At 40.0% G+C, this 12,566-nt stretch overlaps 1 protein-coding gene across 8 annotated transcripts in view; it reads right to left on the reverse strand.

The window, feature by feature from the left end:
• Hs6st2 (heparan sulfate 6-O-sulfotransferase 2) overlaps positions 1-12,566 on the reverse strand; it is a 295,165-nt gene that overhangs the window by 27,038 nt on the left and 255,561 nt on the right. For 4 of the 8 annotated variants that reach the window (XM_017601970.3, XM_017601972.3, XM_017601973.3 and 1 more), the window contains one exon: positions 11,847-11,933. The exons of the other annotated variants lie outside the window; for them this stretch is intronic. In XM_017601970.3, coding sequence (XP_017457459.1) covers positions 11,847-11,933 — 87 coding nt within the window. The remainder of the gene's footprint in view (positions 1-11,846; positions 11,934-12,566) is intronic. 8 annotated transcript variants of the gene reach the window in all.

The following is a 12,566-nucleotide window of genomic DNA, read 5'->3' on the forward strand; positions in this document are numbered from 1 at the left end:
TGTTTCTTGTCTACAACCAAGTGGGAGATAGTCAGATAATCAGGGAACAAAACTCACAGCCTTCAATTGTTTTATATTATCAAGGGTAGAGTCAGCTACATTAATTATTCTCCAAATCATATCTGCTAAAGGCGACCACTTGGAAAGTATTTGGTAAGGCACTAGGTATATTATGCCTGGGAAAGGACATAATAATCTGTGAGGCAGGAGGCCCAGTGGGAGCATGAAGATGGTCTAAGTTTGTCAATTGAAAATGTGCTACCCCGACATGGTTTGTGATGACCACTTAACAGAATAGACTTATAGCTAGTAGCATTTCTTAGGTCTTGGACGAAATCCACTGCTCACTTCTCGCCATGTTGGTGACACCAGGAAGGGTAACAAGAATTCTCTGTCTTGCAGAAGGAATGTGAGTTGTCCTGGGAGAGTAATGGAGGGGAGTAATGACAACAGACTATTTTCTGATAATGTTTACAACCCACCCAGTTACCCTGGTACCTACTGTAAGGGCACGCAAGAGTCTGGAAATCCCTAAAGTGTTCACATGCACAAATAGGAAAACAGGTATATATGAGTAGAAAACATCTCAATAATGCTGTCCATGCATGAATCTCCTCTTCGCTAGCCACTATGAAAAATTGCCAATTGGAAGAAAGCCCACCATTCCTAATTCTTCTTTTAGAGTTCTGATGCTTAAAAGCAGAACTCTAAGACTAAAAGTCTGGGTCAACCTGCAATTTGCCTAACTTCAACAATAATTCAGCAATATTAAAAGCCATGTCTGGGGACTTGAGAGATGTCTCAATAGCTAAGAGCATTGATGCTTTTCCAGAAGACCTGAGTAGAGTTCCCAGCAACCACACGTCAACTTATAACCATTTGTAATTCCGGTCTCCCAGAGGATCAAATATCCCTTTCTGACCTATGCAGGAACCAGGCATACACACATGCATAGACAGATGTGCAGGCACAACACTGAAACACATAAAAATCAATTAAATGTCTTTTAAAGGAGCCATATCTGTAGAAGAGACATAGGTGCTCACTCCCAAGTCCCTTCAGAAAGTTGTATGGGCCAATGAAATAAAAATGCCTGAGGAGTATTTCTTGAATTAACGTCATGCTGTACTTTCTAGGATTGAGTGGGAGTATGCATGTATTTATTTATTTTTTCTTTTTTATTGTATTTTTATTTACATTTCAAATGTTATCCCTTTCCTGGTTTCCCATGTATAAACCCCCTATCGCATTCCTCCTCCCCCTTCTTTTATGAGGGTGTTTTCCCACACAACCACCCACCCCTCCCCGCCCTGACATTCCCCTACCCTGGGGGTCCAGCCTTGGCAAGACCAAGGGCTTCTCCTCCCATTGGTGCTCAACAAGGCCATCCTCTGCTACATATGCAGCTGGAGCCATGGGTTTGTCCATGTGTATACTTTGAATGGTGGTTTAGTCCCTGGGAGCCCTGGTTAGTTGGTATTGTTGTTTTGATGAGGTTCCAAGCCCTCTTCAGCTCCTTCAGTCCTTTCTCTAACTCCTCCAATTGGGACCCTTTCTCAGTTCAATGGTTGGCTGTAAGCATCCACCTCTGTATTTGTCATGCTCTGGCAGAGCCTCTCAGGAGACAGCTATATCAGGCACCTGTCAGCATGCACTTCTTGGTATCAGCAATATTGTCTGGGTTTATTGGCAGTATGTATATGGGCTGGATCCCCAGGTGGGGCAGTCTCTGAATGGCCATTCCTTCAGGCTCTGCTCCAAACTTTGTCTCTGTATTTCCTCCTGTGAGGATTTTTGTTCTCCCTTTTAAGAAGCATCTGCACTTTGGTTGTATTTCTTTTTGAGCTTCATGTGGTCTGTGGATTGTATCAAGGACTAAAAACATTGAACAAGGGCAATATTTGTACTAAGAAAACACTTAGTAAAGGTTTCCTCTTATTACTTAAAAAAACTCCTGTTCCTTACGATCTAGCAGTCTTTACTACCTTTTTTGGAAATGAATTCTATACATTTTTGTACCTGTATGCAAATATATAGAATATTGAGGAGGATAGGTACATAAAATTCATTCTCTCAACTTCAGAGTGACCTGTGCCTGTGCACTACAGAGATTGGAAGATAATTTAGACTTATATGGACACTGAGTTCAATCATCATTTTGAAACTTACTAGTTATATGGCTTTGAGCAAAGCATGGTTTCTGTCAGTTTAGTTTTCTCATCTGTGAGATACAAAAATCTGAGTCATGGGATTGATGGTACTAAAATCAGGTCATGGATTCAAAGTCTCTTTTAACACCTATGAAGAACTATGTATGCTTGTAATTTAGTAATTTCAGGCTTAGGCAAATTAAGGTCTTTTTCTCCTCATGTCTCCCAAACTTATTCCAAGTGTTGAAGACAATGCTAGTGTATGGGAAGATGTGGTGAGGCGAGCATGCAGTATGTCCACATGTGAGCAGGAGAGAGATGGGCGCAGGTACTCAGCTCATTTTCTCTGGTATTCTCTTTTGATTCCATCTGGGACTTGGCTCCATGCCACTCATCCTCAGAGTAAGTCTTTCTCCTCAGTTAGGTCACTCTGGAAACACCCTCAACAGATACATTCAGAGGGTTGTTTCCTAAGTGATCCCAAATGCAGTCAACTGGACAAACAAGATCAACTGTTACAGAGGAGCAAATGGATATTAGTCCTGGGAGCCAGATGCACAGGGGTGGGGAGATGGTATACAGAGATGATCACCTTGATTAAATAATCCAGTCCTTCTTTCAACCCTATTCAAATTACCCAAAACAATAGGTTATAAGTGATCAAATAAATATATACTTCAAGTAATATGAGGCACTGTCTTTCTTTTTATGGGTGAGGATATCTGGGCCTCATATAGTCCAGGCTGGCCTCCAATTTGTTATGTGTCAAGGCAGACCGTGGACATCTGATCCTCCCGCTTCTACTTATTTAGTGCTAGGCTTATAATTCTGTGTCAACATACTGAGTTTATGTGGTGGGAAGGAATCAAAACCAGTGCTCTATGTTGACTAAACAGGCACCACACCAGCTGAACTATAGCATCAGCTACAACAGAATGTTCTTCTATGATTTATCCTCACCATCCAAAATCTTTTCAGGTATATGAGACACATTCACAATAATTATTCTTCAATTGCATTTGATATCTTGATTATGCAGTGCAAATGCCACTTTACGCAAGCACAGATTATGGCCTGAATTTTGTAGCATTGCCAGTGTTTCCCAGGCAAAATGTATCATTTGCTCATCACTGAACTGTGTCTTCTTTCATATTTTCTTTTTTAAACTTTGACAAGCTATCATCTTGAAAATCCAAGTTTTGTTTTTAATGCTGTAGTAATCCCTGACAAATCATGTTGCCTTATTTCCGTCCTCCCCATTCCTTGGGTTGTTTGCACATAATTAAAGGTGGTAATGAAAGTTTCCTACCCAGATACCGGTGGGGTAACCAGGAAAGTCAAGCCTCATTTTCAAGTGGAAGATGAGATAGACCAGTTCCTGCAGAACTTGTTACTCCCCCAACACCATCCCTATAACTAAGGTCACCACCAGCAGGACCAGTCTTCTGATTATTTCTGTAACTCTAGTTCTAACACACTTCCTAAGTATAAAATATGTCTACAGAAATATAGGTGAGTTTATGTCAAACACAGAATATAAGAGTTGTGGCTCTATCAACTATAGACTATATGACTTTGAATTTCCTCATTATGAGGGGCCGGTAGTTCTTACTCTATAGGCTTATTCTAATGATCAAACAAGGGAAAACATGTAAAGAACATTGCACAGTGCCTGACTCAAAAAACACTCAACAAATTACAGATAACAAAGCACGGACATAGTTTATGATGCACGAGATTCTTTTTAAATCTTTATCTGGATTTGGAAAGAATCCAGCCTAGGAAGAAAATGAGTGACTGCCTACATTTGGTTGGTCTGTAGACATGTCTACAGGAAATTGTCTTACTAAGTTAATTGATGTGGAACCCATCCCTGTCTGAAAAACACCATTCCCCGGGGCAAGCAATACTGAACTATATGAATCCAGAAATCTAGCTGGGAGCAAGCAATCAGGCATATACAAGTAATTTCTCTCCGCTTGCCATTTTCATATGACCAGTTGCTTGACGTTTATATCTTACCTTTCCCACAATGATGGGCTGTAACCTGGAATTATAAACCAAAAGAAATCCCTTTCTCTTCTAGGATGCTCAATGTCAGAATATTTTACCACAGCAACAGAAATGAAATTAGGATGATGTACTAATTCCCTTAAATAATTCAAACCTTTCTCATGTTATCTTTTAGTGAGTTTTCCCATAATCACTTAATCTAAATCAACAGATTTTTGTCTCTGACCATCCCTTGCTTTTTCCCATTTGAAATACCACCTATTCATATCCGTATTTCCTCTCATCTCCTCCTGTTCTTCCCCCTTTCTTCCTTTCGAAACAGAATCTTACTGTGTAGCACAACCCAGCTTTGGCTTGGAATTCCCCTACCCCAGTCTCCTAAGAGTTGGGGTTACAGGCATGTATTACCATGCCTATGTATATTTATTTGTTTAGTGACCACATAGCTTCACTAGAATTGGCAAAATTGCAAAGACTACTGTGGAGATTATTCTTCCTTGGATCTCCAGAATGTTATTCTACACATTGTATGCACTCAATAAAAAAATTGACAACCTTATACAGAAGGAACTGCTAGTATGTGATATTATTTTAGAATATAAAATATTCCCCAGGAGTTCATGTACTTGAATAGTTAGTCTCCAGTTGGTGGCAATGCTTTTGGAGAAAGTAGGTCACTGGGGAAAAGCCTTAAGATTTTATAGCCCAGTCCCACTTCCTATCCACTCTCTGCATCCTGCCTGGTGACCTATGTGCCCAGCTACCTCTGTGTGCTCAAACTGTGTGTTCCTTATCTTCACTGTAAGATAAAGTAAACTCTTTCTCCTCTACATTGCTTCTAGTCTGGTGTTTGGTCACATAAATAGGGAAAGTAATGAATAAAGTGTTTTCATTTTTATAAGCAAAGCAGGAAATACACAGAAGGATAGTGTTACACAGGGTAGTGTTACAACCTTCGAAGTAGCAATGAAGTTTCAGTATTTGCCACTGTAGCTCTCATACCTTGTGGAGATGGGGACGAGGTACAAAGAGGAAATGCAAGTGCAAGAATGAAATCAGAAAAAAGACCTTCTGCACTGACATGGACTTTAGCTGTTCTTTCTTCCTTTTCCTTTTGCTCATTTACCTTGCCCATCTTTTATTAAAAAGTCTGTGTCCAATGCATTGAGACTCTAGATTTGACATGTGATATGGCTATGATTAAACTGCTTTTTCCCACAAGTAGCATCCCCAAAGGATACTTCCACTGTTCAACCATCTCTCCATTGTCCTATGTGCTGATTTTAAACACAGTTAAATAGGAGAGCCTTTATGTATGAGAAAACTCAGATCTACTCAACATTGTAATAGAGCTTCCAACCATTGTGGTAAAGCAAGAAAGAGTCTTATTGGAAAGGAAGAATAAAACAGTCATTATTCACAGATGACATAATAACCTGAGTAGAACATCTAATATTATCTATAAAAGAAAGGGCTCTTGGAATTAATTAATGGCCTTAGCAAGTTTTCAGTACATTGATAGACAAAAATCTATTGTAATTCCTAGTACTTGAAATGAGCAACTACACATCAAAACCAAACCAAGGGGTTGGGGATTTAGCTCAGTGGTAGAGCGCTTGCCTAGCGAGTGCAAGGCCCTGGGTTCGGTCCCCATCTCCGAAAAAAAAGAAAAGAAAAAAAAAAAAAAAACAAACCAAACCATGGTAACATAGAGCAAAAGTATCAACCATTTGGGACCAAGGGTATATGTAGTTCTGTACTAGATCACTGGCTTAGCATACATCAGGGCCTAATTTAAATCCCAACCACTACAAAAATGTATGAAATTTTTAAACATTTGCATGGCAAAAGATGGGAAACCTGTGCATCTTTAAAATCATACAGCATTAACCGATCTAAGGCAGCATTCATAGAGATTCAATGTTGCTGAAATGTCTGTTCTCTCTAAAGCTCACACACACATTTAATGCAATCTATGCCAAATATCCTAGTAGAATTTTAAAAGTGGAATATAAGTGTATAGGATGTTCCTAGACATACAGAAACAGAAAGGATTTATAAAAGCTAAACAACTTTGCAAAGCAAGAATGAAGTTGGTGGGCTCAGATCACATGATTTGAAGGCTTACCATGAAGCTACAGCAATCAACACATAATGGTATTACCATATGAATAAACATCATTCAATGGAACAGAACTGGGAATCTAAACACAGCACAACTGATTTTCTACAAAGATGCCAAGATAGTTTGATTAAAATGAAAAGCAATGGAACTCATACAATCAGATAATTATATTGCAGTGACACTGGTTGGGAAGGTTATGAAATCTTTAGGAGGTACAGCCTTGTTGCAGGGAGTAAATCACTGGGACAGGCTTTAAGCTTTTGGAGCCTCATCTCACTTGTAGTTCACTCTCTCTGCTTCCTATGCATGGGTGGTGATGTGACCTCTAGGCCTCCTGCTCCTAGTCCTGAAGCCATGCCTCCTCCATCATTATGGACTCTCCCTCCAGAACCATAAGGCAAAGTATTTCAGAAGTCACTCTTGGTCATTGGTGTTTTATCACAGCAATCAAAAAGTAACTACTACAATATGTACCTTTGTCCACTACCACATGCAAAATTTAATTCAAAATTAATCATTTGGTCTAAACAGAATGGATCAAACAACAAAATCTTTAGAAGAGATAGAGGAGTGAACATTTGGAACTTTGAGTCAGGGAAGGACCTTTTAAGATATGAAGTCAGAGGATGATTCAGAAAAGACAAATATTGATAAACTGGCTTTATAATTAAAATCATCTACTCTGTTTTAAAACTATTCCACTTTCCAGACTGTTAGTCATTGCTGGATTCATAATAGCGATGTAGATGGCATGCCATTTTCACTTCCTGTTTCCATACTATCTTAGTACTGCAAGCCAAAGTAGGCTGCACTCCAGTGGACAGTTGTCTGAAAACCAAAACATCTGTCCCAAAAGCATCCACTGACACTGTTCCTCTGGCATCTGCAATTCCCTTAGCTTGCAAACATCTGTGGGAATCTTTATTCCAGAGAGCATCGGCACCTTGCCTCCTTAAATTTATAAGGAAATGTTTGTGTGGGGTGGCAGACACACACAAAAAATAGGTCTTGTTTTCCAACGTTCACCCAGCAGAACACACTTTCCCAAGAGGCACCCATCAGGAACCCCACTGCCCTGCACTCCTTGAGAGGGGCACTTACATTCAGTACATGTACTATATCTGATGAGGGGTTCCATTCATTAGTTCTCTTTTCCAAACTGTAGTATGCAAATGCTAGTGGTGAGGCTACTGTTGCTTCATTTCAAGAGCTGGCAAGGTAGATAAACCAATAAGCAGAGCCAACCAGAGCTTATCAAACTTCAACTGGCCATAATCCTATTGGCCAGGTCACGTTGTTCCCAGCTGCAATATACTGGCAGAGGAAACATACATAATCACCAGTTGACATTTAGTGAACACTTGCCATGCACCAGGCACTATGAAAGCTCTACTCGGATTACGATGTTTAATCCTCACAAGAGCCCAGTGAGGTACATATAAAGTTATGAAACACAGAGCCAGGATTCAAATCCAGGTCTATCTGATTCCAGGGATGATATTTTTTTCATGAATAAAAGGCTGCCTGACTAATTTATTTTAAGAAGTATTAGAGATAAGAATGGGTCAATTCACGTTTTTGTACATGCTGACTGCCAGTTGAACCAGCACCATTTATTGAAAATGCTGTCACTAATCCACCAGCGTAAAGAACTGGTGGCAACATAGTACAACTAGTATCTCAAGAAACTGAACAAGTAAGCCAAATTGAACACTGTAAGAGCTCCTGGTGACAGCTATGCATTCTAAGTCTTGAGAGTTTCAGTGCCTTCTGTAGGTGAACCAGGAGGAAGTAAACTGATTGACTGTGGACTGCTGTGTTGGCCAGAATAACATGTTTATATTCCAAAATTCCCCCATGTGAGGCTCAGTGCTGTGGCCTGGCTTGGTTGGTCGTGGGTCAGCAGCACCTGGAAAAGTTACACTGTTTGGTCTAAATGCTATGGTTCTGTTTTGATTTCGGTCTCTGTCTTGTCAATCCGACTCCCTGTCAACACTGAAGAAATTGCTTGCTTCTCACTGAAAGTCATTGCCAGGGTAGCCTGGCTCTGCTGATTAGATATATCCCACTCCATCTGTTCCTCCCTGAAACAGAAGGTTGGCTGCCCAGCTTCCGATCCCGGCAATGCAACAACGGAGCAAGCAGAATTGACACAACTTCCAAGCTGGAGGTTTCCTGTACTCCTCACTGACTATGCATGCTTCGCTGGAGCTCAGTGGGCTCTAAAGAGGTGGGAAGTCAGAAGGAGTAATTGCTCATGCAGTTTTAGCTTTGACCTACTCCATAACTCCGGCTTCTCTGACCCACCTATCCATCCAGCAAGTATTTACTCTGTGGAAAGAGGGAGGGTGGGCAAATGGATGAGCATGGTATGTGCGTGTGTGTGTGTGTGTGTGTGTGTGTGTGTGTGTGTGTGTGTGTGTGTACAAAGATAAACATGTCCTTACAAACACTCATGACGACAAAAGGAAGGGGTAATGGGTCTTTATTATTCTCTGCCTTCTTCCCTTGGGACAGAACCCGAAGCTTACCTTTACAGTTTCACTGAATTTGGCTAACTAGTTGCTTAGGACCACACTTGCTTTAGTCTCCTAACATTGGGGTTATAGGCATATAATGACCATACTCTGTGCTAGGGAATTTGAACACAGATTCTTATGTGTTGCACAGAAAGTGCTCTACCCACTAAGCCACCTCTCTAGCGGGCAAATTGCATTTTCTCTGTGCTTGACCTAGCCTTATTATCTGAGAAGTAAATATTGATAACATTAAAAGGTTTAGAATTCATTTCACCAGTATCCCCACATGACTTGACTTCTGCACACCAATAACTGCGTTGGTGGGGGTGACTCCAGTCACAACCTGTGAGTATCTCATTGCATCTCTTAAATACCATATCACCATTTTCTTTACCAAGACTGTGAGCTCCTTGGTCCTTGCTGGATGTGATGTTTTATTTATTAGCTATGGGACCCCAGGATATAACGCCGAGATACAAAATAGATTCTCTCTCTCCCCCATTAAAAAAATACATATATATATTATAATAACTTCTAGGACTTAAGTCAAAGATGGTCTTTGCAAAAACTATAATTCTAAATTAAATATATTATCTCCTGTATCATGATGTCTTCACTTATAAAGTGGAAATAATAATAATAATAATAATAATAATAATAATAATAATAATAATAATAATGTGTACTTCGTGAGTTTCATATGGGCAATGATGAGGAAAAATGTACCACATGAACCATACATAGACTGACACATAAGCACACAAGCAATAATATAAGTTGTTATTAATTTTTGCATGAGATGAACTTGACACAGCTTGACTTTGGCATTTTGTATTACTTCAGAAAATAGAACAGAAGACTTCTTTCCAGAGACACACACTCTTTCTCTCTTGCAGCCTATATCTAGTTTCAAAAATAGCACACGGAAACTAAAAAAAAAAAAAAGCCTACTCTGTAACTAAATATCTTACTGTCATTAGATCAAATAATTTCAGAAAACCTGGCAGAATGGCACCTTCGAGCTGGCTGTAGCTACCACTATACACCCTACAGCCAAGGAAGGGCACGGACAGCTCAGCAGGAAGTATATAGAACACCTTTCTCTGGGCCTCAGAGCAGAATGCCTAAACTTTGATAGACAGTATTCTAATAGGTGTGAAGAAGGCCCCCAAGTGTCTTATCACAGCCATGGAACACCAGAACTGTTACTGAGGACAAAGATAGCCTAAGGCAGAGGAAATATGCAATGACAGGATAAGAAAAAATTCTACCTATCCAAACCAAGGGGATAAAAGTGACACAAAGGAATCTGGTCCGCACAACCATGAAGAAGGAATCTGAAAAGGTTCTAATTTAATACTAATATCTAGCCATGCTGATGAGAAGTTAACAAGAAACTTCTTTATCTGTAAGATACTGTATGTGGCAAATAAAAGACAAGTATCTCAGAAAGCAGAAATGGCAGAAGCTTAGGATGGATCCAAACATAGCAGCTATGATACAAGATCATGGCTATCTACTTGGAGATGCATTTATTCAGCCCTCCTACTGTGAACAACCTGAGTGCGGTATTCAGCACGCATTCTCTATATCAGCTTCACTCATATTATACCAATTGCTCCTTACATGATACACAGAGCATCCTCATTTAGTAGATAAAAGAATGGGCACCCGCAAAGTCCAACGAAACTAAGCAATGCTCCTCTTTAAAGTGCATCAGCAAATCACCAATACCCATGATTATAGCTCAGGGTCTAATGAATAGAAATTGCACTGTGGAATCATCAGTGTGACAGGTATGTGTGTGACCGGGGCTGTGTCCAGACAGGGTCAATCATTCTACAAGCCTGCAGTTAAAGCAACTCTCCAATGCTTCACTGGGAACTGAGACTGTGCGGTAACACTGGAATGGGACTAATTTGGAAACCTTCAGTTGTTTGGAAAAGTGTATATCAGTTCCATTCCTCCATAATTTATACAGCATTTTGACTGTGGTGCTTGGTGATAAATAACCGACATGAATTCTAACTGTTCAGAGAGTTAGTCTCATATTCTTGCCACCACTTTTTTGTATTTTCATGGCTAGGCTATGACCGACTTAATATGTAAAACTGAAATGGTATTCATGAGGTGAAAAAAAAAAGGGGAAAGCTGCAGCCAGTACATCTTTCACATTGGGAATTGAATAGAAGATCATATTCCAAGTGCAGTATTTAGTGTCCAGTGCTGAATATATATAATATATGACCATTACAAATCCACCTTCCATTGCAAAGCCTTGCTCTTGTCGTGACATATCTTATTACTCAATTAGAATTTCTAGTGTAATGGAGGCATCTTTCATCTTCTAGATGCAGGCCAGCACAAAGCCCAACATCCTTGGGAAAGAGAGCCTATAAGAAAAGCTGAGTTGCTCCCAAAATGGCTGCAGCTACTTGGAGAAGGAGCTGCCTAATTGAAGGTATGTCATCTCTATAGGGACACACCAAAGAATACCATGGACTCTCCAAGACGAGAGATTAGCTAAAGCTGTTTTCTGGAACCATCTTAAATACATAAATCTGCTACCACAAATATCTAACCAATACACATTTTGGCAATGCAAAAAGGACATAGGATGCACATGCTAGTTATTGTGAAAAGAATAAACACATCATGTAGTCAGTGATACAATGAAAATATAAATGTACTTAAATGAGGACATTTATGAGCCTGCTTCCCAAATCCATCTAATTCAACCCCAAATCTCAAGACACAGATTGCCATGCACTGCACAAAGCATAAGGTGACGAACCAGCGCTGCCTTTCCAGACATATGTCCTTATCCTTCACTTTGGCAAAACCGTCTCCTGGTTTCTTCCCCATCCCTCAGCCTCATACCAATATCACCTGCATAGATACTGTTCTTTCAATTCCCACTGTCAAGTGCACAAAAAGCATCGCACACACCTTCACTGAATGGTTAAGGATGAATGACAATGTGAAGACACATGGCTTTGTGGTAACTCTGTGAGATGCACAACAGCACTTTTCACTTACTTCCCACTCTTCGTTGTGCTCCGGGGCTTTGTGGAGGATGGAGAGTTGGCACCTGAGTTGAAGTTTGAAGAACCCCATCTATCTTTACTACACCCACCGAACAAAAATATATACAAAGAACACGAAGACAAAAAGCAATTAGTCATTTCATTTAACGATTTTCAATACCCCTTTCCTCCCTCTCCCTCCCGCTCTCCCTTTCCTCCCCCTCTCCCCCACCTCTCTCTCAGCATGTTTTTATCCAGTGATGTACTTCAATGTCAAAGACAGTGGGAACTATTAGTCAAGGTCAAATAAAACAACTTCCCTTTAGGGATTCAAAGTTTGACCTGTTCGGTTCCCTTAGTGGTAAGCACCATACTCCAAGCTCCCAAGTAGACTCTGGTGAAAAAAAATGGTATAAAATACTCAAAGGGGAATAGTTTCTCTCCAACTAAATAAAAAAAAAAAAGATCCTTACATTTCTAGTCACTGGAGTGTCTGCACCATAAGTTCAGTTCTAAAGCTGCTGACTTCAATAAAGGATATGGATACCATATCCCAAATATTTCAAAATGTCTTTGGGTGATACTATCATTAGATGAGTTAATAATTTTCACTCATAATTTTGCATGGGAAGGCCATGAATTGAGATATTCTTGCCAGAGAAGCACCACTTGTTTCATGAGTAATTGAATTTAAATTTCCACCTTCAATAACTCCACAGTTTATGTCAAACCT

This window comes from Rattus norvegicus, chromosome X, assembly GCF_036323735.1.
Source record: "Rattus norvegicus strain BN/NHsdMcwi chromosome X, GRCr8, whole genome shotgun sequence".
Lineage (NCBI taxonomy): Eukaryota > Metazoa > Chordata > Mammalia > Rodentia > Muridae > Rattus > Rattus norvegicus.